At 44.6% G+C, this 27,990-nt stretch overlaps 1 protein-coding gene across 2 annotated transcripts; it reads left to right on the top strand.

Moving 5' to 3' along the window:
- The first annotated feature begins 543 nt into the window (after window positions 1–543).
- Window positions 544–27,966, top strand: LOC108155430 (homeotic protein Sex combs reduced). 2 transcript variants are annotated; one of them, XM_017286240.2, is made up of 3 exons: window positions 544–1,053; window positions 9,170–10,185; window positions 25,474–27,966. In XM_017286240.2, the coding sequence occupies exons 2-3, from the start codon at window positions 9,219–9,221 to the stop codon at window positions 25,779–25,781; spliced, it is 1,275 nt and encodes a 424-aa protein (XP_017141729.1). In that variant the 5' UTR covers window positions 544–1,053; window positions 9,170–9,218; the 3' UTR covers window positions 25,782–27,966. The 2 variants fall into 2 exon arrangements, with proteins under 2 accessions (XP_017141729.1, XP_017141730.1); XM_017286241.2 differs by lacking the exon at window positions 544–1,053 and adding an exon at window positions 2,319–3,055.
- The last annotated feature ends 24 nt before the right edge of the window (window positions 27,967–27,990 follow it).

Below are 27,990 nucleotides of genomic sequence, written 5' to 3' on the forward strand. Positions count from 1 at the left end.
AATAATGCGAAATAATAATGTGACGGTGATTTAGGGGAACAGCGCCACGATTGAATACAAATAATGTCGGAAAGTGGGGAGTGGGCTTCAGGGGCAGGGAGTTGGGGCTGGTCTGGGGAGAGACCCGCCTGGGTAGACGCATCGCATCGCATCCTAATCTATGATGATTTCGGCCTAATCTGGAGCAGAAAGAACAAAAGAGAGCTGGCCAGCGCTGGAGCCAACTACCTGTTTTTTCCTCTTCTTTTGTTTTCTTTGGCTTTTCCATTTCCACGGGGGAGACAGACGGAGAGCCAGCTCTGCAGCGCCATAGGCCGGTTGCCTTGGCACCCTCTGTCCATAAATCAAGGCACGGGGCGGAGTCAGTTTCGGGCCAGAGCGGGACACCCTGCTTTTCGAACATGCGCACACAGAGGGCCTCCTGCTCGTACTCATGGCCTGCCAGGCAGATGATTTACAGTGTTCGAAATACACACACACACACACGCGCAGAGTACGTACTGTGGAATCGACTCGAACGTAGACTGGTGGACCGATGAATGGTCCGACGACTCAAACGTGTATCGAACGTGGCCAAGAACGCTCCAGTCGCCAAGCCGCGCGCTCGGTCCTCAACTTGCCACAAAAATCGTGCAACACGCGAAAGTTTTGCCCCAACGCGAGTCGAATCGAGTCTCCCTCTCACGAAACTTGGAGTCTTGTATCCCATGGAAAGGAAGGCTTTTAGGCGTCGGCAAATCGGAACCAAGGTGCAATGGTCATGGTCCCCTCGATAAGCTTATAGCGGATAAATCTACAAGATAGTTCCTCTAAAAGGGAGCCAGCTCTCCCCATTACAAGATGTCCCAGTTCTACCAAAAATTCTAAAGTGAAAACAATCCCCCAAGCAACTCAAAATAATTTGGATTAAAAGTGCGGTGCGGTGCTAAAAGCAAATACAATTTATATGAAAATATTAAGAAATATCAAGTGAAGTGTGAAGGCAGATATAAAACGGATTCTTCAAAGCAGATAGGTAACCTGCGATTGGATTTCAAATTCGTCCATTTATAGGTAAGAAAATATAAACTGGAATATGGGATATGCCACAAGTACAAACGTTTTTAGTAATGCCAAAGACAGTTTAAACAAACTGTAAGCTCTGACAGGAATGTGGTAGCAATCCTTATACTATCATCAGTATCTCAGAGTCAAAATCACCGGAAATTCTTCCTCAAAATTAACAAACAGTCCTATAAAAACTGCGAGGAACATCTTCAACTGTTTGTTATAATTTTCCAAAAACTTCTAAGTTTTTCATAAAAGCTCAACTGTCAAAAAATCGCAGCATTTATTGCCTTCATTCTTATATTCTACAAATCTTACATTTGGCAGAAAAAAAATGTTGAAACCGCAGGTGTAGGAGGTGTAAGGTGTGTAGAAACATTCCCTGTACACAGGAGTTTGGTGTTGATATCAGAAGTCATTGAAAAATAAGCTCAGAAGTTACTTTAATGTGGAGTATTTTATGTTTTAAATCGCTGTGTTTTAAAAGATTAAAATCTCTTGCTTTCAGCTTAGAGCACATCCAAATAGTTTGTTTTTTACACCGTCGTCAAATAGTTTGTTTTTTCCCCCGTCGTTCTTGGGCCCCCCAAAATTCTTAGCCAAAATTCAGCTTACGGCAATGCGCTCAGAGATATCCAAAACATCGAATTTCGAATGTTTTTTTTTAAAGGTTTTAAGGAATTGATCTCACACGGACAGTGTACGTGAGAGAGCAATAAGAATTCCGAGTGAAGAAATTTTTCGAACTCCCGCCTGACGATCTCTCATGTACGTGAGACTGAAATGCACACGGACAGTGTCCGTGAGAGCAATAAGAACTTTGACCGAAATGCAGAGAGAGAATCCATCATTCGAACTCACGCTCTTTCGAACTCACAGACAGGCACACACACAAGTACGCACACAGCCTTTGCGGCTACGAATTTCTGGTTTGGCGGTTGATACGAAAATGTTCTCCGCGTCCGCAAAGGTAGAGCGCGGCATGCATGCTCGCAGAAGGTGCAAGAGAGATGGCAAGTGACACACACAGTGCTGCCTGCTCGCTCGCACTCACTTGTGTTCGAATTTCGTGTGTTTGGCTCTTCTTTTTTTACGCGAGTGAGTGCTTGATGAATGCACTTGGATGTGGCTATAGCCCTACTTGCTCGTACTCGCAGATACAATTGGATGGGTCGACATTGGGTGGGGGGAAGGGACGGGGGGCTGCGCGTGAGCGAGCGAGTGAATGAGTGTTTTTTATTGATGCTCGGATATTTGAATGATGCCCGAGCATTCGAAGTGAGACGCTTCGAGCACGTAGCCGCGGATACATCGAGCACCGGAATATCGAACACACGGAACAACCTTTAATACAATCCGACACACCGATGTCCACTTGGATACAAAGCTGCACAGAAACTTGTACTTGCACACACAAAAGATACAACGATACAAAGATACACTTAGATACATGATGGATGGGCCGCAGAGTGTTTTCAGTGTCAGTGCGCTCATCGATGACGTCTGAGAGGCATTCGCATTCGCGCTGATGGATAATCATAAATTCGGCGTGAAATTCTCGCAGATACTTTAGCCATCTCGCAGATACTTATCGCGTTCGCCTCTCCTAATGGGCCTCATCTGCCCCGGCCGGCGTCTGTGACAAATTGTCTCCGCGTGTATTGTGTGTGTGGTGTGTGCAATAAAAACCGTTCAAATCTGCGGCCAATTACGGCTAAAAGCCATCCAAAACATTCCTGTGACAAGTGCAGGTAAAGCTAAGGGACACTCGTAAACCCATTTGCCAGCAGGATGCAAACGGATTAACTCTTGCGAATCCCAGACCAAAACTCTTCCTTTAATCCATCCTCTAGAGCTCTGAGGTCATTAGACGATCCGCAGTCGAATAAAAACAACTCTCAATACAAATACAAAGTGTATTCAGTGATTCAGTGATCGAGTGAAGTGAATATTCGAAGAACTCACTTGCTATCTGGTGAATGCCGAACGCCGACGGCTAACTGAAATTGTGAGTAGAGCGAGTTAAAGGGGGGATACAATGAATGTATTCATTAAAGGCATTTCATCCCATTTTAAAAGTTTGTTTACTTTAGAAAAGGATCTTTTAATTGGTTTTAATTATGGTTTTTTTTTATTTGTGCAATTTTGTTGTTGTGTGAATCAGTTGCACCATTTCATCGATTTTTTTTTGAAAATACATAAACCATTTGAAACTCTGAGATCAAATTAAAGCTACGTTTACTCCACATTTGAATTTGTTTTTGATTTGTATGTATTCTTTTATTTTATTCGGATACAAGTAATTTATTTTTCCACATATTTCTTGCGCACTTTTTGGACACTTTTTCCTCTTGTTTAAATCCAAATTTCAGTAGCTTCTTCTGTATTTTTGTCCTCTTTTTTCTAAATCAATAAATATCGTTCATTGTCTCAAAAACCAAGCCCCACAAAATTTCCATTTGGTCTCTCGCATACATTTTCCTGCTACTTATTCCCTTTTATTTTCGGGTTTGGTTTCTGGTCTTTCGTTGTGTGTTTAGTAATTTTTCATTGGGTTGCGTGTGCGGTATCAGCGCCAAGAATTTTCACTTCATTAAAACGAAATGCAGCCGCTTTCGAAATAATTAAGAGGCACAAAGGCGAAATGTCACAGCGAATGAAAAATGCCTAACAAGCAGCGAATATAGAGAGAGGCTAATCTAACCATATAACCCTATGTACTCATCCCTATATACATACGTACCCCTCGTAATACATACAGATTGTATATTGTATGTGTGTAGGGATGAAGCAACCAAGACATAGGTCTGGGCTCCTGTCCCCGGGACAGCGGAGTCATGCTGGCCAAGACGCCATGGGGCGACCGACTGCGAAGCAGCGAAACCGAAATTATATTAAAGACGTCCAGACGACGCACTGGCCTGGAACCGAGATACCAGATACCGAGTAGCTGCACCAATGACCGACCGACTGCTCCTGTTCCCTAGACAGAGGAGTCCCTGCATGGGCACTCCAGAGAGTGTATGCCGGGGATACATATGTGGACTGAATGGAAGAAATTCCACTTGATGTAGGTCACTTTCATTTGCCTAGCCCTCGCCCTCGCCCAGGCCCTCACCCGTCGCCAGGGGTGGGCCAAGATCAAAGAGTGGCTGCCACGATTGCATAATGTGGGCACAACAGAGAGACAGTTTGCAGTCCCATAACCAGACCCAGACCCGGACCCATTCTCTCTGTCCCACTCCCAGTTTTCCATCTAGCTAATTGGCCATATGAGGAGGAGGCCGACTGGTATGTCCAAAGTTCGAGTGTCTTCTGCATTGTGGCACTCGTTATTTATGCCCATTATCATTCTGTTCCGCGTTTGGCCTGCGCCTGGAGGAGACATTCATCATACGAGTCCATCGTATCCCTCTGCCTCTGTCCCGATGATATTTCATCGTGACTTATTCATATTTATAAATCAAAATCGCAAACACGCAAACTTCTCAGAGCTGCAAAGAGTCGTTGATCTAAGTATTTTGAAGGGGAAATGCCAGAAACAGAACTTGTACAATAAGTGCTGGGACACTTTGAAGGTTGTTGAAAGGAGCAAAAGTCAAGAAAGAAGTAGACCCTTGAGGGTTGTCCTTGCATGCAAGCTTTGATTAAAGAATATTCCTAGAGAACTTCAAGGTTCAGGAATACCTTTTCGGGATCTTTAAGTCAATCAATTAATACATCTACTACATGGATCAAATCTTCTGAAATAGATATCATTGAGGTCTCTTCGCTGTCCACACTCCATTAATTACTCCCCGCTGTCAGAATCTGAACCCAACTACACTTAAACGACAATAATCTGCCCCTAAAAACAGTAGCCAAAAACCATGAAATATTACACAATTGAGTTGTCCTTGACCAAAACCAGGACCACTACCACTCTGATAATACATATATCTCTGACCAAAAACCATTACATAACACACCATAAATTATCGCAGAAATGGCCGCTTGCAGTGTGAGGATCGTCGGATGATTGGCTTTGAGTTTGGAAAACAATTGAAAGAACACTCATAAAAATTATGAGGAGCGACAGACAAACAAACAAACCGCAGAACAGAAAACTGTGACGAGGGTTGCCACAACAGAAAGAGACAGCAAGAGAGGCCCACTTCAAAAACAAAAACAAAAAAAAGACAAAAAAGATGAGGAGGAATAATATTTATGACTATTTTTATGAGGTGCTTACAAATTTTTATGAGTTTTTAATGGGTCCACAGACACAGTCTCTCTCTCTCTCTCTCTCTCTGTCTCGGTCTAACATCTGGTTCAGTTATGGTTCAGTTTGGGAAGTGCAAAAGAGACAGCCAGCAGCCAGCCCAATGAGTGTGACTGCGCGTGCGCAAATACCTTTATTCATCTTTTTGTTCCGTTTGTGTAGTGTTCTTCTGTTTTTTTTTATTCCAACGATCTGTGCGTACCGTGGGTTGGCCTGTGACTGAGAAGACCCTAGTTTTAGATGCGGCGCATGTTTACATGTACACGAGCTACGCCCATGTCGGTTGACAACAAAATATTAAAAATTATGATTTATGATGGGTGCAGGAGGGTTCCCTGGTCCATGGTTCCCTGGTTCCCTGTTTACATACAAAAAATATCTGTAATGGTGACGACAGCGGCGGCGACGGCCTAGGCGACATTTGTAAAAGAAATAACTGCTTTGGGTGGTTTTCTTCACTTCATTTCATAATTAAGATGGTGGCGGCGGACTCTCCTGAGCCGATGACGTACGTGATGATGATGGAGTGGTTAGAAATGGATGACAGTTTTGTCATTAGGTGGTTGGGTTTCTAAGCAGCACTGGACCTGGACTGGGGGCTAGTTTGAGGCAGTAACAGAGGAATATAAAACTTATGATAGTTTTGACTAGTCTTTGACGAAGAATAGTTGTTTATAGACGAAAAAACAGGTTAGATTTGTTGCAGTGAGTTCTACAGGTATATTTAGACAATTAATTTATGGATCATATTAATGAATAGGTTTATTTTCTGTATCTTTATTGTATTTTCACTCTAATAGTCAACTTTTCTACAGGCAACATATAGAGAATTCCATTTTCCGGTAGAGATATCCTTTTATAAATAGAATTCTAGAGCGTTTTTTTGTACGAAGTATAGTACATTGAAGATATCAATGCTGCATTGATTATAGCCTTCTATAGTACCCCTAAATCTATTCATTTCTTTCCACAACATATCCAAACTAGACTTAGAATAATACAGAGGGAGATAAATATGCATCTACAGCAGGGAGAAAGATACATATTGACAGGGTGCCACCAATCCTATATAAAAATCCAAACAAACCCCTTAAAAAAACGCTTTAATTATCGATTATGCAAAAGTTAATCATCTTAATTACGCATATGCCCAGCCTCAACCTCAACCCCCCTGAAACGTACAAAAGTCAAACACTCCTCGACCCTGGACCTCTCTCTCTGAAACGAGAACCCTGTCAATGTCTTGAGGTATTTTTCATGAAAAACCCTTTTCAGCTGTCGCCTTCGAAGTTGCCCCAAATTGATTTATTGCGCTCACGGCGGACCAAACAGACGCATGTGCAACTCAATTGCTGTTTATTTTATACGAGTATTACCTTGCCTCACTTTCCTTTCGAGATCCGTCCGCTCTCTTACCTGTGGCAGCAATGTGAAACGGAAAACGCTGCGACCGGTACCAGGACCGGGGAAAGGAAATTCGTTCTGCGGTTTAAGTATCGAGAAAAAAAAAAGAAATTTCACTCCCCATTTGAAGGCATATTAAAAATTGTTTATACAATAGAGGAGTGGATGGATGGATGGAACCCTGGTTCGGGACAAAAGGAAAAACCAGGCTTGTTCGCTCCCTCGTCTCGAAACCAAAATGTCGCCGGGGCCCCGAAAGAATTGCCATAATTTATGGCTGTCTTATGACATGGACCGACGATCGCCAATCTAAGACAATGTCTGGCGGCAGTCCCTCTGCCCCCCGTCTCTCACTGCAAGAGATGTATCTGTATCTGTGTGTCTCTCCCTGTGTGTATCTTTGGCTCTTTTCGGGTGCCCGCAAATTCGCTTTGCGTTTTTATTATTCATGGATTTAATTAACACCAATTGAACCGCTTGTCGCCTCAACTATTTGGAAAACAATTTTCGAAAAATTCGTGGTATAATTTATGAGCCCCGTCTCCGAATTTTACTGAATTTTTAATTTGCCCTTAAGTGATCAGAAAAATCAACGGAAGCAGCCGCCTTTCGTTTGTTTTCCGACTGAAAAATGCAGAGGAATGGGCAGAGCAGAGCAGAGCAGAGCGGAGCAGAGAGTTATACAATCTTCAGATATCAATTTAACCTCCACTTAAAGATCTCTCAGCTACGTTAACTATCTGCCATCATTCGTTCATCGATTGATTACTGTGAATCTTTTGGGATCTCTCCACTTAATCAATTTTCATCGCTTCCATTCCCATTTGCCACCAAATCGATCCGACCCCGTCCGTACGGATTGTACAAATATCTGCCAGTCAAAGGTTCAACGTTCAAAGTCGGAGTCAAATGTTGATCCTATAATTTTCTTCGTTGATTTTCGGCCTTGTGTCCGGGCCTAAACATTGGCGCTTGTACCTACAACTATAATTCTCATATTGCCAAATCGAATCGGTGATGGTTTTCTTTAAGGGGTAACCACCGTTAAAGTCTGTAATCGTAGGAGAGGGAACGGAGTGGGAGTGGGAGTGGAAGTGGAAGGGAGATACCCTGCTGAAGGCTAGCAGCTTACAATAAGTACAAGTATTTCCTTGGCCACGTTCTGTTCTGTCTTGTAGAACGCTGCTGCTCATCAAATAAATCTCTGTCCAGTGCCTGAGCATTTGCCCAGTGCTGTGCTGCTCGTGTCTTCTTGGCCATTTCTGTTTTTTCTTGAGAGGGGTAGTGGGGTGGGGGGGACTGAGACCTCTCGTACGGCGTTTTAATTTAAGCCCAACATTGGGCTCCTTTCATTTGGCCAACATGCTAAAGGGTTAAATTGCCCACTGAATCAAAATTATTGGTTTCAAGGCACACAAAAAAAGGGATACAGAGATATAGCGGGGCATGGAAGTGGCAGAGTTCGTTGCATTGTTTTTGGCCAAAGTTCTGCTCTCTCTCTATCTTATTTTGGCCATGTTCATGTGCATCGGCCTCGCTTGGCCTCTTTTGCCATTGCGTTTTGCACTTTTTCGGCTTTCAGGCGATTTTCAGCCTGGATGGCTATGGCTTCCTCCTCCTGCAGCAGAAGGGGAAGGGAAGAGCAGAAGTGGCAGAGAGGCAGAGAGGTTGTGCCTCGGTCATTGCTTTTGTTTGCTATCTCCAGCGACTCGACTCCAAAAGGAATACAAGTTTTTCCTCCATTGAACAAACACTGGCACTGGTTCTGTGCGATGGTTGGAGCAATGCCTGGCCTGGGCCTCGGACAAGTGCAGCTCCAGCAAAAGTTTTTTGTGCCGCAAAGTGTGTCCAGAAGAGTGGGCGGTCCAGGCATTCCACAAAACCCAAACTCCCAATACTTGTTGTATATATATAAATATATATAGCCACTTCACTCCACTCCACTCCGATGCAGTGCGGTGCCTGTGCCTTGGTTCTTGGTTAAATTGCATGCTTAGGCAGTGAACTCTCTCTCTCTCTCTCGGGGACGTGAAACCCGATTCTTTACCGTTCTAAAAGCTATAATAATAATAATAATAGCCAAGTAGAAGCCAAACGAAAGCCAGTGAAATTATTAACGGCCGCACAACACTTTGGGGGAGGAACCAATCAACGGACCCCAGGGACGAAGCCAGGGCACAGTGGTTTGAATGCCATTTGATTGGGATACCTGTAGGGAACGGAAGTGGAAGGATCTTTAAGGTGTACTCTACACGATCTTTGGAATGGGCAAACTTCTCAGGAAGGATCTTTCACTAATCTTTCTTCTTGATTATGCAAATATTATGCATTACCCATCACCAAATGAGATCTTATTCTCAAAAAAGGCAGAGGTTCTTATCTAACACCTACAGCACACATCTTCCTGCATCCATAACTAATGGGATTACCACTCTTCTCTCCCTCTCTCTCTTGCAGATACTAATCGATTCCTAGACGACCGAGCGACACAAAGACTGGCTACAGAATGGATCCCGATTGCTTTGCCATGTCCTCGTACCAGTTTGTCAACTCGCTGGCCTCCTGCTATCCCCAGCAGATGAATCCCCAGCAGAGTCATCCGGGCGCCAATGCCAGTGCGGGCAGCAGCAACGGTGCCGTCGTGCCAGGCGGTGGGGGCACCAACGGTGGGCCCGGTAATTCTGGGGCAGCCACGCCCGGAGCCAACGACTATTTTCCAGCGGCGGCAGCGTATACGCCCAACCTGTATCCGAACACGCCGCAGGCGCACTACGCCAACCAGGCGGCGGCATACGGCGGACAGGGTAATCCGGATATGGTGGACTACACACAGCTGCAGCCGCAGCGTCTGTTGTTGCAACAGCAGCAGCAGCAACAACAACAGCAGCAGCAGCAACATGCCCATGCCGCGGCGGCAGTGGCGGCACAGCAGCAGCAACAACTCGCGCAGCAGCAACTCCCGCAACAGCAGCAGCAGCAGACGAACATCAGCTGCAAGTACGCCAATGATCCAACCACACCGGGCGGCAGCGGTGGCGGCGGAGGGGGTGGTGGCAGCAACAACAACAATAACAGCAGCAACAACAACAACAACCAATCATTGGCCAGCCCGCAGGACCTCTCCACGCGCGACATCTCCCCGAAGCTCTCGCCCAGCTCCGTGGTGGAGAGTGTGGCACGATCCCTCAACAAGGGGGTGCTGGGTGGCAGCCTAGCGGCCGCTGCCGCTGCCGTCAGTCTCAACAACAACCACAGCGGTGCTGGGGTCGGCCCAGTGGGCGGCGGTGGCAGTGGTGTGGGCGTGGGTGGTGTCCCGGGCGTGGTCAATGTCCCGATGCACAGTCCTGGCGGTGGCGACTCCGATTCGGAGAGCGACAGCGGCAACGAGGCGGGCAGCAGCCAGAACAGCGGCAATGGAAAGAAGAATCCGCCACAGATCTATCCATGGATGAAGAGAGTGCATCTCGGACAGAGTGAGTATTGAATTGGATTTATACACGTATTAAAAGAGGGAATCGGGGCAAAGGAAGCGCAGCAAGATCATTGATTGTTAATTAGTGGATTCATTAAATTATACACGAGTATATTTCACTGGAAAAATGTATGAACCTGAAGCTGAATCATCGCTTGAAGATTATTACCCACCCACTGACAACCCATTGAATTCCATTTCATTTTGAGCTCAATCGCTGCCCCATCAAAACCCATTCATTACGGATTTCGATGTGCCTGTGCCTCACTCATTTGCCAGCCGAAATGTTGCAAGTGAGGAACGTAACAATCGTGGCTACCGGCATGCTGCTTGCCACCAAATTGTCTGGCAAACTGTGCGCGCGGGGAATCTTGTCAAAATACATAAACAATACTCTCGGCAGCAACGTATTCCCTCACACTTACACTCTCTCTCCCACAATCCCCCTCTTCAGATGGAGAGCTGGAGGTGGTGGGAGCGCTGCGTGAAAAACTCGACCGCGAAAATCGTAGCGCGTGAAAATTGTAAACAAATGGGGGAGGCGATCCATCGTAGAACATGCCCGGGCTACCCGCAGCTAAGACTGGGACTGACTCCCACAATAACTCATAAAACCGACACACACAGATCCAGATACAGATACAGATACATCTGCAGATACAGATTCAGATAGTGTAGACCTGATATAAATCTCAGCACTCCGCTCGGTTTATATTTAAATTTAACCGAACAAAAAAAATGTTCATTCGAAATTTGTTGGGCTGGAAAATTTGTGAACGGAAAAATTGTTGAGCGATTTTTCATCGTATCAATGGAGCCCATACCGATTTTTCTCCATGTGCCACAGCTGCCTGTCGGTTACCTCCGACTCCTAGTGCTATTCCTCATCGTCAAATTGATTCCCTTTTTGGCCACCTCTCATGACCCATTGATGGAGAGCCTCTCACAACACGAACGGACCGCAATTGGGGTCCCAGGCATAATCAAATTATTGACCGCAGCAGAAGATTCTTCATCGTTTTGGGGCAGGTGCTACAGGAGGGGGCTCGATCTTTGTGGCAGGTACTGAAGGAGGGGGATCCACGAGATTAATTGGATTGCAAATTGTTTGACATTTGCTTGGACCTAGCAGAGTGGAATTTTGCTTGCAGCTCGTTTATTATTTCAGTGACAACTAAAAATAATTAAATTTTTCTGTGTAGTCATACTTATTTATATTAATCATTTGACTCTGGCTTCTGGGAACTATTCTTTGGGAAGGCCCAAGCCTATCATCTATGAAATGTTTCGTCGGGAGCAGGAGAACCCAAAAAGCCACAAAAAATTGAAAAGTTCCTTCAACAATTTCTTATAAAAGTAAGTGATTTCCCTGCTCAAGTATCCATCCAATTGTGTGGGCTTTTCCCTCCTTCAAACCATCGATAATTGCCTGCTTTGGAAAACTGCAATTTTCCATTGGCCATATTGCGCCCCAGGGACGGGCTCCAGCTCTTGACAACCCAAAATCACAACATGTCAGCCAATTAAAGAGACGTTGAAATGCCACATGAACTGCACTGCACTTATAAATCGACAGTCAGTCAGTCACAGATACAGATACATATTGATTAACAACTGAAGGAAACTTTGGCTGATTTTCCATTTCGATTTGTGTGTGTGGAAAACTCGTTTCATGTGCGGTTCCAATCAATGGGGCACATTGTTATTATTTATGTATCTGTAACTCATGGCAGCAGAGGCAACAACAGCACAGAGTATCTGTATCTGTATCTGTTATGCAAATTGCAGCAAGTGGAGAGGCACACAGTACAAATTGATGGCTGAGCAAAAAGGAGGGCTAATGAAGAACATGAACTTCTGGAGGGAATGAATGAATGAATGAATGAAATGAGGAAGGCAGGCAGATCTCCTCAACGATCTTCTCTCAAATGTATCTTTTCATCTGCTTTTTTTGCATCTCTCTGTCTGGCGCTGGCCTTTTTTGTGGTTCCGTTTTCCCTTGAGTTTTCATGCATCGACGAGATTTAATTACTTTCTTAATCATATTCTGTTGAGGGTAATATGAAAAGCAGCCATCTATAGCTACATTTTGTACATGAATCTTTAAGATACATATAACTATAACCCATCTGAGAGAGAGACTGCCAATTAGTTGTGAGTGTGTGTCAGCCAACAGTCTCTTACTTAGAGATACATTGATATACTTGGGCTTTGGGGTTGGGCTTCGTTCTTGTTTGTGGACTTTTGCCCCTAATGGTGGCCGCACCTCCTCCCCGGAGGAGTCAATAGCCTTGTGTGTTTGTGGCAATTAGGCTTTGCCACTTTTTATCGTACCTGCCACACAACTCAATTTTCGTTTCGTCAGCAAATGTCTTTATTAGAAGTGCCTGTGGTGGCATGTGTTGGATTTCGAGTTATAATTGCTGCTGCCAAACTAAGAATCGCTATTAAAAATAAGAAGAAAAAAACACGTTGTTGCAGGTGCCAAGCAGCTCTAATACCAATAATAAAGGGCAATCTAGGGTATGGCAGCGGCAAAAGGCAAAAGGGTGGGGCCTGGCCCGAACATTCGCTGATTAAAGTCCAGTAAAAATAACAGCAACAGTAGAGAGGCAGAGGCTACAACATCATGTTAACAATTATGCAAATTTGAAGTGCATGTTGCTCAGGGAAGCGGGAAGAAGCGGCCAGGGATGGGACGGGGGCACGACGCTGATTGCATATAATCACGTCAAGTTGTTACTGTGGCAACCATTTTAAAATGTGTAAGAAGAAAAAACCCCCATGCCCCAAAACGCCATCTTTCAGAGAGATATCGACAAGAACACAAAAAACGAGAACCAGAATTCTGCGAAACACTTTTCTCCCAAGACAAAAAAAAAACACAGCTTCTGGCTAAATGCTCGGCCAATACTTATGGGTGTACATAGTGCGGGGGGTACGAGCATACATGGTATATATAGATCCATGTTTAGTTAATATCGCATGCAGTCTTGTGAAGTTTGTTTGGCATTCGAAAAGGCATTCTCTAATTGACAAGACCAAAGCTGGCACTGCTCCAAGCAGATCATCAAAAGATGCACCAAAGCAGATACAAATATACGATAGATAGATAGATATATAGATACAACCTGATGACTGGCAGACATCACTTACGAAAATGTCAAATGCTTATTAGACCCATCCTCTTCTGTGTGGCATTCCCGCATAAACCACAAAATTTGTTGACAATTTGTTGAATTTTTGTGCAGCGAATGCAGGCCGCACCCCAATTAGTGGGCTATTTATTTATTTAATTTTAATACAGCATTTATTTGGCAATTTCGCAAGGCATTGGAATGGGCTTCAAACGCCTCTTCGATCAAGGGGAAATTAAGCTAAATGCAGAACATATAATGATTAATGAAACAGAAGCCAATCTATCTTCCAGCACGTAGAGAAAAACTCTTCAGGAAAGTTATGCTTAAATGAAACCCCCCCTAAAACAAATATCTAATACATAAACCATTATAAAATCCAGTCTATTTTCGAAATCTAAATTACAAATACCTTTTGGATCAGGCTTTGGTTTTTGGTCTGCTGCTCTCTGTCGTGCCGTTCAACCCGAAGGCTCTCTGGGCTCTGGCTGCGGCTGTGGCTGTGGCTCTGCAGATGCCAGGATGTTACACAAAATTAATAGTTTGCAAACGAGTTGAATGCCAGATACAAGATACGCGACGGCTGCTGCAAGGCAACCCAACCACAGAGAATGTTTCAGCCCCAGCCTGGACGGGGACTTGGGTCTGGGTCTGGGTCTGGGTCTGGGGTGTTGGTGTCTGCTTGGTGGACCTGCTGTTGTTGCACTGTCCCCGCTACTCGTCTATGCTGGCAGCAGCTCCTGCTCTCGATCTTGCCTCGATCCGCCATGCTGTTTTGCAGCAACACCAGACACCAGGCAGGCACTACCCAGAAAGGGAGATGGAGACCCCAGGACAGCGGCCAAGACCCAGACCCAGACCCAGACCCAGAGCCAGAGAGACAGAGCCACAGCCACAGTGCAGGAAAAACGCGCGCGGCATTCGTTGCTCAATTACATTTTCATTAACTTGGAACACGACTTTTCAAATAGCTACGTTTAATCATAATGATTGTTATTATATTTGGTCGAAAAAGGCTGGGGTCTTTCCAGGGGAGCTTCTAACCCAAAAATCATTTTTAAAATGCCCACCGAGAGGTGAATGCAAAATGGGTATGGGATGCAGCGCAAGGTGCTGAAAGTGCAGTAGAACATAAATTAATTTTACTGCACCACCGCAAAGACGATGATGGGTTCAAGCCCCAGAGCAGGAGTCGGAGCCCTATTATTAGCGATTTTTCAGGGTATCCCACCAGTAAATTTTGGCAACCATCAGTCAGCGAGTCGACGAATGCCTAGTGATTGTTCTTAATGAAACTCATTCTCTCATTCAGAGATGTCGCTGCTAAACGAATCATCACTTGGCTTGAATTGAAATTCATTCTTCAGTTCGTTGAAGAAAGATAGGGGCACTCAAGAGTGAAAGAGGGAAATTTGCATATGAAATCATTAGCTCATTAGGCAGGCTAGAAAGGAAAGACATTCCCCACACACACCACACCCCCCACACACATTCGTAGAGAGAATTTCCTTTTGTTTGTAGGTCAACGATAGTGCAGTTCTAAATATACCCTTTATCCGCGGGATAAGCATTGTCTGATTTAAAAATATCACTCATCGTATAGCCCAAATCAACTTGGCAAGAGAGTGAAGTGAAGAGAAGTGAAGAAAAAGGCTTTTAAAAAAAGATGATTGAAGAGCTGGTCCGCTCCAAAGAGCCCTGAGGATTGTTTATGCCCCAAAACCAAAAAGAAAACACATTGTGGCCCATTGATGGCTGCCTTCAAGTGGCAGTCGGCCACATTTTGGCCAAAGTTAATAAAAGCGCATAAAAGCTGAAGAAGAAAGAAAGGCCAGGAGGAAGAGTATGAGGATGAGGATGGTAGAACGAGACACTAACAATGGAGGCCACTCACAAGATACAAAGACAACAATATTTAAAGAGCCAACAATGGCGCCACTAATGACTGATGATGTGCCAGCGCTGATAGATGCAAACGCAGCGGCATCCGCTGCAGAAACGACCGCAGATACAGCTACAGATGCAGATACAGATACGATACGATACAGCTACAGATACATTCATTATTCAGATACGATTCAAAGTAGGAGGAGGAAGACTACATACAGACTGCAATAGAATCATTTCACTCTGAAACGACATTCTAATGGACTTGGAAGCATCCAAAATGTTGTTTACTCTTTCTCCATTCCAATTGTTTAGAGAGCAAACAGATCAAGCTGAGTGCGCCGTATCTTTCAGATACTCTCGCGGAGGGGGAGGGGGGGAGGGAGAAAATTAAATTGCGAATAAAGCAAAGTAATTGCGATTTGAATGGTGAAAAAGTGCGAGCCATAAATCCAACTGAGTGTCACGGCAGCGCTGCAGTGCGAATTTATCAAATTCAGTCGCAAATTGGCGCACATCTGCAGATTGTTTGAGTTGGGGCAGCCACACCGCCAGGCTGCCACACAGATCCTGAAGCAGGTCCGACTTGGAGTCCACTCTTGGATTCCAGCCTGTTACCGTTTTTCCCCCTTTTTCTTTTGCCGCCTTTGCGCTGAGATACGCATAGAATATTAATCTCTTTTCGCATTAACCAAAATGAAATGAAGTGACGCAATGGCGATAAGCGCACTGTGTGCACAGTGGTATGAAAGTGGCTATAAATTGGGGCAGGAAAGGGGGCAAGAAGGAGCTGTGGGATCGTACCGAAAATATGTCTTAGGCTATTGAAAATCCCTTGGAATGTTCTACCAAAGACACGATTTTCTTATACTGGCTTTGGAGCTTCAATATCTTTACTTTCCCAAGGAACTTCTGCCTCAAATACAGTCTGGATCACACCTTTAATACTTTGTTACCCCAATTCAAGTCTCTCTTTACAGTGGGGTACTGTCCACTGTGCCTGAATCCACTGACAAAACCAGCAACAGGCTATGAAACCCAGAGAGAGCCACAGACCTTGGAGCTGTGTGCTGGGGCAAACAAACGAAAACCAAGTTAAACGAAAACCATCACAAATCGTATACAATTCCAGATGAAATTGTGAATTATTAATGCAGGCGGCAAAACTATTTGGCTGAGTAGACAAACCCACGGCGGGACGACCTGGTCCCGGAATCAGAAGGAGGAGGCGGAGGATTGTGGAACGTGTGCTCGGCTGGGGCTGCCACCTCCATTGAAAATTGAGTTACACGCGTGGCCAGGGCTTGTCTGTGTGTGTGTGTGTGTCTATCTGGCAGATACATATGTATCTGCTGGCTGGGTTCTGGCTACGTGCAGTACCGTCTTACATTTCGCAGATTAAAACCGAGTGGCCCGCCACCTCAAGCCAATTCGATTTAAATGTCTGCCACTTCCACTTGGCTTTTCCTGGCCATATTTTGTAACCTTTTTTGCTCTCTTCCCTCTGTGCCCTCTTCCTGTTTATGGCGTGCTAAAAGCACTGCGGTTCAAGGGTCAGATCCCACTCCTCCTCCGTGTCGTACCTCTCTGTGTCCTGCCTTCTGCAGTGACAGCTCGAATGCAATGGCAACAATTGCAATTTGTTGGCAACGTTCTGCCCTTGGGCCCAGAGCGACTACAACTTTTAGTCCAACTCTGCCTCATGGACTCAGGCTTTACTTTCCACTCACACAGATACGCCAGACACCAATACTGTTCACAACATTTCGCTGCACTTCGCGGTTCATTAAAAGGCGGGCGGTTACCTCGAGCTCCCAGTCTCCCAGTCTCCCTGTTGCCCAGTCCCAATCCCAGTCGCAGCTCCAGTTCGAATGGAGTCTCTCCCCACCAGCCAGCACTGACGACAGCAAATTTGCACATTTCCTATACGCGCGAGAGTCGAAATTAAAAGATTTTTAAAGACACCTTTGTAGCAAGTTTTTGAGAAACTTGTTCCGCGCCCTGACTTCACTTCACCATCTTCATCTTCATCACCTCAGAGCTTCAGAGTTCCAGAGAGACCCCAGCCTCAGCCTCAGCCTCCGAGTCTCTGAGCCGTTTGGGGCTTTTTTAATTTTATTTTTATTTTTTTCCTCGTTTTTTTCAACGTGTTCACATCTTCTCTGACATGTTGTTGGCTCTGAGAGCGGGCGCAGCCATGTTGAATACTTTTGTTTTCTAAAAACGAAGCTTAATTTCGTGGCGTTTTTTTCTTTAAGTTAAATTTCAAGTTAATTTTGATTGCTGTGCCCGGCTGGCTGTGTATTTTGTATTTCCATTTAATTAAATGTGTAGAAATAGTTGTTCAACTCGGGGCTGTGGGTTGAAACAGCATTTACGAGGCATCATCCACGAGGTAGACAAATTTTTGATTATTTTTTGGGCAGCTTATAAATTTCCATATCGCTAAAAATATATATTGAAATGCAAATGATTTCAGAGTAAGAAAAATGTATTACCTATAAGAGTAATTTCAGTGTCTTCGTACAGCTCTATTAGGCCATGATTTGAATACTGTTAGCGGAATGATTAATTGCCCTTTAAATAGAGGGGTTATTGGCTTAAGTAGAGCACTTATTCGCGACTCGTGCTGTGTTTACTTTATTGATTATAAAACGATCTATGCTCTTGCATCTGATTTATGTAATCGAGATAATTGCCTTTAAATGCATCATCAAAATCGCATCCACTAACAAATTAAAGACTTCTGATCGAAGGCGGAGGGGGACAGACAGTATTCGAATGCAAATTGCTTTCAGGCAATCTGATGGATCGCAAATGAATTGAGGCACCAGGCTCTATGTCTTCCACAAAGAATTATGGCAGATAATTGAACCTAACGCCATTGACAGTAGCCCGTGCCCCACTCGCATTATCTGCCCCGCGCTCCACGACTTTTGCATTAATAAAGAATTCATCACAATTACAACAATTGCCACAGGATGCAATTTACAAAGGAAATTATTAATGGAAAGTCAATGAGTGCGACGCGAGTGAATCAAAAGCCAGGCAGGAGGAAAAAAAAGAGCCCAGATTCTTCAACGTGCCTTTGATTGATTACAGAGTCTGGTCGCGGGTCTGGGCCTGGGTTCTGGTTGATTTGGTCCTGGTCGCAGTCGCAGTCGCAGTCGTGGTCGTGGTCGTGGTCATCATCAGCGCCAGTCAAAGACCTCGAGCAGTTAATCATGGTAGCAGGAAAAAGAAGAGAGAGAACGAACTCCAGAAGCCAGACAAACGACAACGCCGCATTTTGTAGCGCGTTCATTCAACTGCAGACGACAGGACACTCATTAAAAATGGGTGCAACGGTGCAGGGTATCTCCACACCAAAAGAGAGCCAGAGCGAGAGCGAGGTGGTAGTGGCAGTGGCAGTGGCAGCGGCAGCGGCTGGGTGTCTGTTTATGCGGTCTTTACACGGGGGGGGCCAAGGGCGAGCGATTCAAAAACAGGTTTTCCTTCCACTGCTTGGATGCTCTGCTAATTTATGTGCGCATGCGCGACGCTCGCTCGCTCCCTACTCGGGAGCCCCATAATTAACTGAGGTAGTCATTTTGGATTCGAACATGAACAGGCATACACACAGACACGCATGAATACAGAGCATACATACAATACATACACAGCTCTAAAGACAGCAGCATCATCATCATCATCTTAGGGGTGGAGGAGAGTCCTCTCCTCTCTTTAAATCAGAGATAAACGATAATTATCTGAGCGAAAATGCGCGCATAAATAATTTGCAAGAAGTCACATTAAAATTGTATCTAAAAGATACGCGTTCCCTGATAACCACCTCACAGCCGCTGCTGACCAATGTCTCGGTCGCGGTCGCGGTCGCGGTCACGGTCTCCTCTCCACGACTGCTCTCTTCACCCCTCTCACTGGTGATGTTCTTCAGAACAAACATTATGTTTGGATTCCCATTTCATTTCTGGGGACCCTGGGAGCCTGCGACGCGCCATTAAAAATTAAAAGCTCATTAATTATGCAGATAATTCATTTATTATATTTTCAACACAATACACAAACAGAAACAGCGGCATAATTTGTTATTCAGCTCATTATTCAGGCAACACCGAGAGCGAGGATTGAGGATTGAAGGATGGTCGAGAGTGGGGTGGGGTTGGGTTGTTGTGCTTCTGGCAACTGTTTCGAATTGAAAACAATTATTGTGAAACTCCTCCGAGTGGTGGAATGACTCTCTAAGGGTTGAATTTGCTACTGCCTGGCTTTGGCGTTAGGTCGAGGGCGGTGTCACGTGTCTCCTGAGGGCGTTTGCCTTCCGCCTAATCCCCCAAAAAGCACTTAAGCGGTGGGATAACCAATCAACAGGTTGATTTTGAAGGTGGCAAAATGGGACTTTTAATTGTGGTGATTTGTTGTTTCAGCGGAGTAATTCAAGGAGAATTTCAATGAGAGACGGAATGAAAGAGAAGGCAAATAATTATTACAATTTAATATACATTTTTCCATTCCTTAAAGCCTCAATCCTCATCTTCCATTGCCAAACCGGAAACCATATGCTCTACCATATGCCTTCGACCATGGATGGTATCCTCAGAGTCCCCTCTCCACTCATTCCTGTACCTACTACAGGGCTCAGATCGTTTAATTTGCCAACAGACCGCATCAGCTGTTGCCGAGCTTCGTGCCACATGATGTCATTTCACTTGAGTGGCTCTCCATTCGAAAGAACACTCGAAGGAAAAGAATTGTCGGGAACTGACGAAACACCGAATGGTGTTTCGTGTTGACAACAAACACGGAATATAAATTGAAAAATGCTTTAAAGCGAAATAATCAATTTACTTCTTGACATAATTTCCATTTTTCACGAAAACCAAAAGGCAGCCACGCGAATGCCCCCGAAAAAAAAACCTGAGCGGGAAAGAGAGAGAGAGTGACTGGGAGAGTGGGGGGAGTGGGAGGACAAGGCCACGCACAATTCGCACCCAAAACAAAAACAACGAACCACAAAAAAGTTGTTTGGGGAGGGGCATGGATGCTCCAGAAATTGGCTGCATCCCATTTTCGTGGAGTGTTTTTAATATTCTTGCCATTTTTTATGATGATGCCCCCCCCCAGACCCCGTCTCCAACTTGACCAACATCTTCCCCTCCTGACTGCACCGTTTCCTTTATTTGAATTGTGATTAATGATCCCAGCAGCTCCGTTACCATTTCCATTCCCATTTTCCCATGCTGCTCCTGTGACAAATGTAACCCAGACAACGGCCAGTGCCAGTGGCGGGGGCAGACAGTAGTTGTAACTACGATTTAATAGCACTTTAATGGTGTGTGGACATCGATAGAACCCCAAAAACACCTGTTGTCCGAGCGTATTATTAGCGCGTGCCAGAGGGGGAGAGGGGTAACACTTTCATTATCACAAATGTCACATCATTTGTCGCATGGCCCCAAAAATAAAACACACACAACACACAAAGAGTCTGGAAACACCACGGCATCATCATTTATCACCTAAGGAATGCAACTGAGAGAAAGAGAACGAGCGAAGCGATACATGCTCAAGATAGCACTGAGACTGAGGCACATATTTGATTAATTTTCTTTTTCCGAAAGAAATTAACCCGCGCGGGCTGCACATGTCCCTGACGACCCCTGTGGCGGCCCTTTTGACTCCTCGCCCATGCCCATGCCCATCCTCCATTCCTATACTCATCCCCATGCCCATGCCATTCCGATCGCTTCTCATGGTTCAAGATTTATTTCTTCCAACAGACCTCAAGCGTGGCATCATCTCTCTCTCTCTCCATACCATACCATTCCCATTCCCATTCTCTCTCCGTCTGATTTATTTATGGAACTGTTTTGAGGGAATCTTAATACTAAAAGTCGTGCAAACTGTTTTGGGAACATAACCCCAGATACAGCCAAAGATGTGCCGAGTTAATTAGTTCAATTTGTGACAAATTTCTACCAAAACTATCTGTAACCCTCCACAGACCAACCCTCTTCTTATGAGTAATGATCTTGGAGTGGAATTTTGACATTGATAATGGTTTTTGGTTAAACGACTCATTAAGTAGCCACTGAATACTGGATCTCCTTTGGATGTCCAATCGGAAGTGCGTTGATTTATGAACTTTCCTTCGGAGCACGAACCTGCCCTGACTCATTGGACACTTTGGAGTTTGTTTGTCGCGATTCCCTGTAAGAAATACAACAAGTTCAGAGATGTTTTTTTGCTGGGATAAGATCAAAACTGAGGCCGCCAGATGAGATCCCAGGTGCTGGGAGTCGGTCGAGTCTCTGGTGCCGTGCCGTGCCGCACACGTTGCTGATTACGATGACGATGTTCAGTTGTTGTTGGGGCTGTATGTTTTTTATTTTTATTCCTACCTCTGCTGACCAGACGCCGGTCCGTTGACAAATGACTGCTACAAGTGTTTGTGACAAGCCGCAAGTATCTTTTTTGTTGCCGTCTATTTGCGCCACAACAAAAAAATACAATTAAACTTCAGGCCTCGGCCTGGGCCCAGCGACTGTGTGTCTGACCTACGCCAAAGGTTTTCTGCTTAACTTTGAACCTGCCCTCTGGGCTGAGAGGAGTCTCTGCGTATGCTAATCTCGTGTCAATCACAGACCCGATCTTGCAGCCAGTATGCAAAGAGATAAAGACGAAAAACATTGGGGGAACACAGGCCCAAAGACAATGGCAATTTGAATTGCAGAACCCTGAATGCTGTCGAAGCTGGACCGACCCGTCGATCGTCACTTAATAAATTCTGAAACAGATCTTTTGCATGCAATCCCCGTGGCTGGGAGATGGCTGGGGATGCACCAAAATATTTCAAATATCAACTGATATGTTAAGCGGCTGTCAGCCGCTGGTCGAGCCACAAGCACTTGACGTCATCTTACATGAAATGCAAATGAAAAAGCGACCAACAAGTGAGAAAATCATACCGAAAAGTAGAAGTTTGAATACCCTTTTTTGGGGAATGGAAGGATATATAATCTCTACACTTAGTTCTGGTTTAATTTGAGAATGAAAGATAAAGTTTTTAGCTCTTTTTAAAGGTTTATACAGATGAGACCTCATGTAGGCGTCCAGGCCGTTCGGCAAATCACTTTTTTACCATTCAAATTGGATGGAGTAGAGTTCCCAGAGTTGTTTATCAATGGCTGTAAAACAAAGTTTGACAGGAATCACCTAATAGATGCCTTTGTCACCGACTTATTGAACAGCCCTCGTATTTAAGCTTTCAAATAAAATTATCTTTTGAACAAACATCATATTCAAACAATCCCAAAACCCGACCAGAAAGAGTACATGACAAAGCAGAAGACACATCCAAACAAACAAAAAGTCACACACAAGCGAATTCTTCATTCTTGGGGCGTTCTGTCTCGGAAATATGTGAATGTATATATCCAATATGTCTATATAGTATTTCACAAATGCCCAGACGTAGCATCCACATCCACGTCCCATTGAGAGGTGGCAGGGAAATGGGAACAAACTTGTAAAACGCTTCGAATGTTCGCTCATTGGCGCTGTCAAGAGGCCTTCCTTCCTCCCGGGATCTCTCTCGCTCTCTCGGCTCTCGACCAGTCCCCCCTCTAATATAAGCATGTGGAGTGATATGACATGCCAGGTGCCGTTTCTGTGGCTGCCCTGTCAACTCATTCGGGAGGCTTTTGCGCCTGGCCATGACGACAGCGATGCGCTACTTACTCGCGATGTAGTTAACCAAAAGAAAAAGAAACTGACGCCGAAGATTGGGAAGACCACGACCACAGTGCTGACACTCAACGGGTTGCGGATGTGTGTTGATCTTTAGTCGGAAATCAAACTGAATTTGACTGGGTATTAGGCTGAATGATGCTGAGATCTTCCCCAGAAGGAGATGATGGGCAATGAAGACATAATGAGAGAGAAGAACACAGATCTGTTGCAGAATTAGCTAAGAATTCAAGGGAACTTTAGCTCTTCAAAAGGAGAACTATCTAGAACACTTTCTGGCTCTTTTTTTATAGTAGAGATCGTTAGTGTAAATAATATACCTTTATCCTCAAAACTCCCCTCCAACCCAACATCTCTGAGATACATTTGGCAATGCTGTTGCTGCTGTGTCTCCCCTTCCTTCTTCCCACTTTTGGGGGCATAGTAGTGTTGTAAACAAATTGCAACATATGACAGCAACATTTGACAATTGTAAATGGTCGATGGCAGTGCAAGTGTTCAGCATGTCTCTTTGTTGTCTCTGCCACAGCCACAGCCAGCCAGCCAGCAGGCACTCACATGATTTGCCAACAGCAAAAATGGAGAACATACGAGTACCAGGAAGAGCAGTGCTGTCTGTTTATTGATTTGGTTCTGGGTCCCTGGGCAAGGTCAGAGCCGAGCTTATGAAATAGTCACAAGAAAACACTCAAAAATGTCTGCACATCATGCATCAGTCTGACCCTCTGAGCGAGAGCCGTCTGCCAAGTTTTTTTGGAGAGGGGTGGGGGTCAAAGTTTGGGTCTAATGGCAAACTAGAAATATTAGTTGCACAATCAAATTTGATAACCTGACTGACAGTTCTACCCAGACAAAAAAGGAGCTGCACTGGGTCAAGAGTTTGGTTGGGTCTCGGATTACTGCAATTCAATTTGTGGCCATCTCTTTCACTCCCCATATCTGTCTGTTTCTGTCTCTGTCTCTGTCTCTCTCTCTGCTGATCCGCATGACTGATGAAGCCGATGGCCGGTTGTCTGGTTACTGTCTGCCGGCTGTTTACTTGGTCATTAGTTTGGCACCCATTCAGGATGTGGCAGCCAGAGAGCCAGAGAGCGAGCCAGGGATGTGAAAAGAGCTTTTGATGTTAGCGCTTCCACAAGCACACACCCATACATACGTATGTACACATGCTTCAAGCTGGTGTATCTGTGTGCTTGGAGGAGCATTTGCCACACTCAAATTCACTTTAATTAAATGAGCGGTAATTAATTTCAACTTTAATCGGAAATTCCATTTAGATTTTCCACGCTGATTGATGTGCCCCTGACATCTCTTCCGCCAACGTCACATCGAAGACCACGAAAATGAGACAGCAGACAGCCACCAAAAAAGACAGAAAGAGGGGGATAGCAACAGTTTGTGTGTGGCACATTTTAAACATTTTTAAAAGGCGGAAAAAGTTTAAGGAACTAAATTTCAAATCGATATTTACAGAAAGATACTGTTGTAACAGAAAAACTTTTGCTTTATCTTATTCAATAACTAATTCCCATTTAGCGAATGGGCCATGACCCATATAAAATCAGTGGAACGTAGAATTAAGTCCCCCCCGTACAACAAATAGGGATTGGGGAACACACAGAGAGGCACACATAGAAGAGCCAGCGGTTGCCGTCTATCACATTGACTGACTGCCACACATTTCACAGATATAAATACTAGAGATACAATATCTATTGCAGAAGGCATTGGCCCATGCTCGTGCCCATGCCCATGCCCATGCCTATTGTCTCTGGCAACTCTTTTGGCTTTGGCTCTTTGGAAACGAAAAGCAGCGAATACGAGGCGGGCGGGCGGGCCAATTGACTTGGACTTGGCCATAATAACACGCCACGGTAAATGGCTTTTAAAAGTCTACTTTGCCACAGCACGCCCCCTCATTATGAACGACGCGTTTCCAACGCCCTCGCTGCCTCGCCAGTCGGAGGCCCAATACAGATGACAGAAAAGTTTTTTCGGGGGCGACTCACAATGAACGGGAAATTGTCATTATCTTGCCATGAATATAAAAGATACAAAATAAGAGGGTGGGGGGCAAGCGACAAACATCTGTCTAGGGGGTGATACCTACCTTGGCCAGAACGAACTCCTCCTTCGCCTTGGCAATACAAAAGTTTCTGGGTTTTTGGTTTGGTTTTGGTATGTTTTTCGGGTGCCAAGCAAATTGCAGTTTGACACGTCATATTTATGAAATGAAATGAAATGCGCAACGTTGCAGAAAATCACAAAATAAATGAGAAAATTAACTGCCTGGAGCTTCAAGGGGGTATGGATGGGGTCTTGTCCACTTGAACGTTTGAGGATTGCCTAGAAACGCCTACAAATATTGGAAGGAGTGAAAGAAAACAAGTCTTAGAAGGGAAATGACAATGAAATAGATATTTTAAGTATTTTCCATGAGAAAACTCTTAATTTAAGAAACATTTTCTTGCTCCAATTAACAAAAATATCTCTCTATTTTCTCTCTTCTCCTGCAGGTACTGTGAATGCCAATGGCGAGACGAAACGACAACGGACCTCATACACCCGCTATCAAACACTGGAACTGGAGAAGGAATTCCATTTTAATCGCTACCTGACACGCCGGCGACGCATCGAGATCGCCCATGCCCTCTGCCTGACCGAGCGCCAGATCAAGATCTGGTTCCAGAACCGGCGCATGAAGTGGAAGAAGGAGCACAAGATGGCCTCGATGAACATCGTGCCCTACCATATGGGTCCCTATGGCCATCCCTACCATCAGTTCGATATCCATCCGTCACAGTTTGCGCATCTGAGCGCATAGGACGCGTGGCACTTTTCGGGTACTGGTTAGAGACTCAATCAGTTGTATCAGGAACCATATCAGACGGCGGCGGCGGCGGCCAGTGTGGCCGGTAGCTATCAGTCGCAGGGGCCGCAGGATGCTGTGTCCCTTGGCGGTAATGGTAATGGTGGTGGAGGTAGTGGTGTCGTTGGTGGTGGTGGTGCGGGTGTGGCAGGCGGCGGTGGAGGCAGCAATAGTACCGGCAACGGTCCCAATTCGCTCTTCTCATCCGCTGCCAGCAACTCCAATGCCGATTGCCTCAAGTATCCGCAAGAGTTCTGATCTCAGGTTATCATCAGGCAGCAGCAGGCGGAGCAGGAGGAGCACAATCGTCATCCGCAGATGATGGAACAGCTGCTGGAATCGGACTGTGAGCCCGATCCGGAGCTGGACTTGGATCTGGACTACAAGACGGACATTGTTGGCTGCAATATGTTCTGCTGCTGAGGCGATCTAGCCACCACCTGCCCCAAATCTTGCCTACCGCATACCGCCACCCGCCTGTCCCAGTCGCCGCTCTCCCGTCGATCAACCAACATCAGAGACGATGTTTCTTGTTTGCAACTGATTCGTGTTAAGCTAAGAAACGAGCTGTTCCCCCGCCCCCCGCACGGCAGCTCGTTTGGGTCTATGATACTGGATGTGGGACCCCAAGCAATCACACAATTCTATTCGATATTCGATACGTTTCCTTCCCTTCAAAACTTTCCCCGAATTGAGCACAGCTCTCAACTGCCTGGGGATCCCAGAGAGATTTCCTTTCTATTCCCCTAATTCTGGACTTTCTTTATGTGAATGCGTGTGGTTCGCCCCCAGTATGATGGACCTCTTTCTCTAAGCAGTATTCGAAAAGCTGTTAGTCTGTAAGTCTAGCATAAATTTTAGTCCCTAAGAGCTGCACAGATGAGGAGATGAACAGAGATGAAGATCGAGTTAAACAAAAACTAATATCTGCAATAATTTCAAAGTGATTTCTAACTAACATTAGTTCTTCGTTTAAAGATATACCCAATCCAAGTCCAAGCCCAAACCCAACCCAACCCAACCCAATGCCCCGCCCTCCAGGGAGTCCTAAAGTGTGTACTTAATACCTAGCTAGTAGATAACCTAAATCTAGTTAACCACATAAGGCTTTGTTTAGTTTGTAAATAGCAGAGAGCGCCCTCGGACTCGGGGGACGGCTTTCTTTTTATTATGTTTGTGTTTCGTTTAGAAATGAAAGTATCTTTGAAAGTATCTCTACTGTTCAGATTATTTTGTGTGTTGTTGAAAGTGCTCTAGCAGCTTCGAAAATGCTTTACTAATTTTATCCAAAAACAAAAACAAAAAACAAAAAAGATTCAAATCGTTTTATAATTTGCCACTGAAGAACAAATTCGGAAGTCAAACAGGAACTAAAAATATTTCACATTTAGCATAGAATTCGATATGGAAACTGGACTTTCTTTCGAGCAGCATTAAAAGAATATATTATTTATTTAGAGACCTCTTTCAGCAATGTTTCATGTCTGTAAAAAAAACAAAAACAAAACCGAAAGGTAATCAATAATAAGCAAAGGAAAATCTTGAATAGAACGAGAATTGTTACACTCGAAAAAGCTAAAGGAAACCCAACCCCATAACCGTAATGTAATGTAATTATTTATGCTGTACTTTTCGCTAAGCTAAGGTTAGTGCATTCTAGAACCATCGGTAGTCTATGTGAACCCTAGCCCGTAAGCCTAAATTATATGTATATCGAACTAGCAAGACAAATTTTTAGTGAAAACAGAACAAAAATGGGATACAAATCGAACAAAATATGGCGATGGAAAATGCATAAAAATCAAACAAAAAATACTTAGCACAAATTAATTAATCATTACTATTATTATTTTTTGTTTCATTTCGTTGTACATTTGTTCAATCATTCATTTGATGCACCCACCCTTTCGATTGGTTGATTGTTTTTTATTGCAATTTGTCTGAACCGAAACGAAATGCAATACAATATACAAAACACTGTTTGTAGTTTTTGGGTTAAGGGGGCGCTTACGCACAGTGGGCGCAAAAAGTTTAACTGCATTCCATGTAAAAATAAAATTACGCAACTAATTTTTAATGAAATTCGTATGTATATGTATTAACTTAATCTGGGTTCAATTGCATAGGCATTGCATTGTTTCTAAAAAAAAAATGGAATCGAAAA

Source organism: Drosophila miranda, chromosome 2, assembly GCF_003369915.1.
Source record: "Drosophila miranda strain MSH22 chromosome 2, D.miranda_PacBio2.1, whole genome shotgun sequence".
Classification (NCBI taxonomy): domain Eukaryota; kingdom Metazoa; phylum Arthropoda; class Insecta; order Diptera; family Drosophilidae; genus Drosophila; species Drosophila miranda.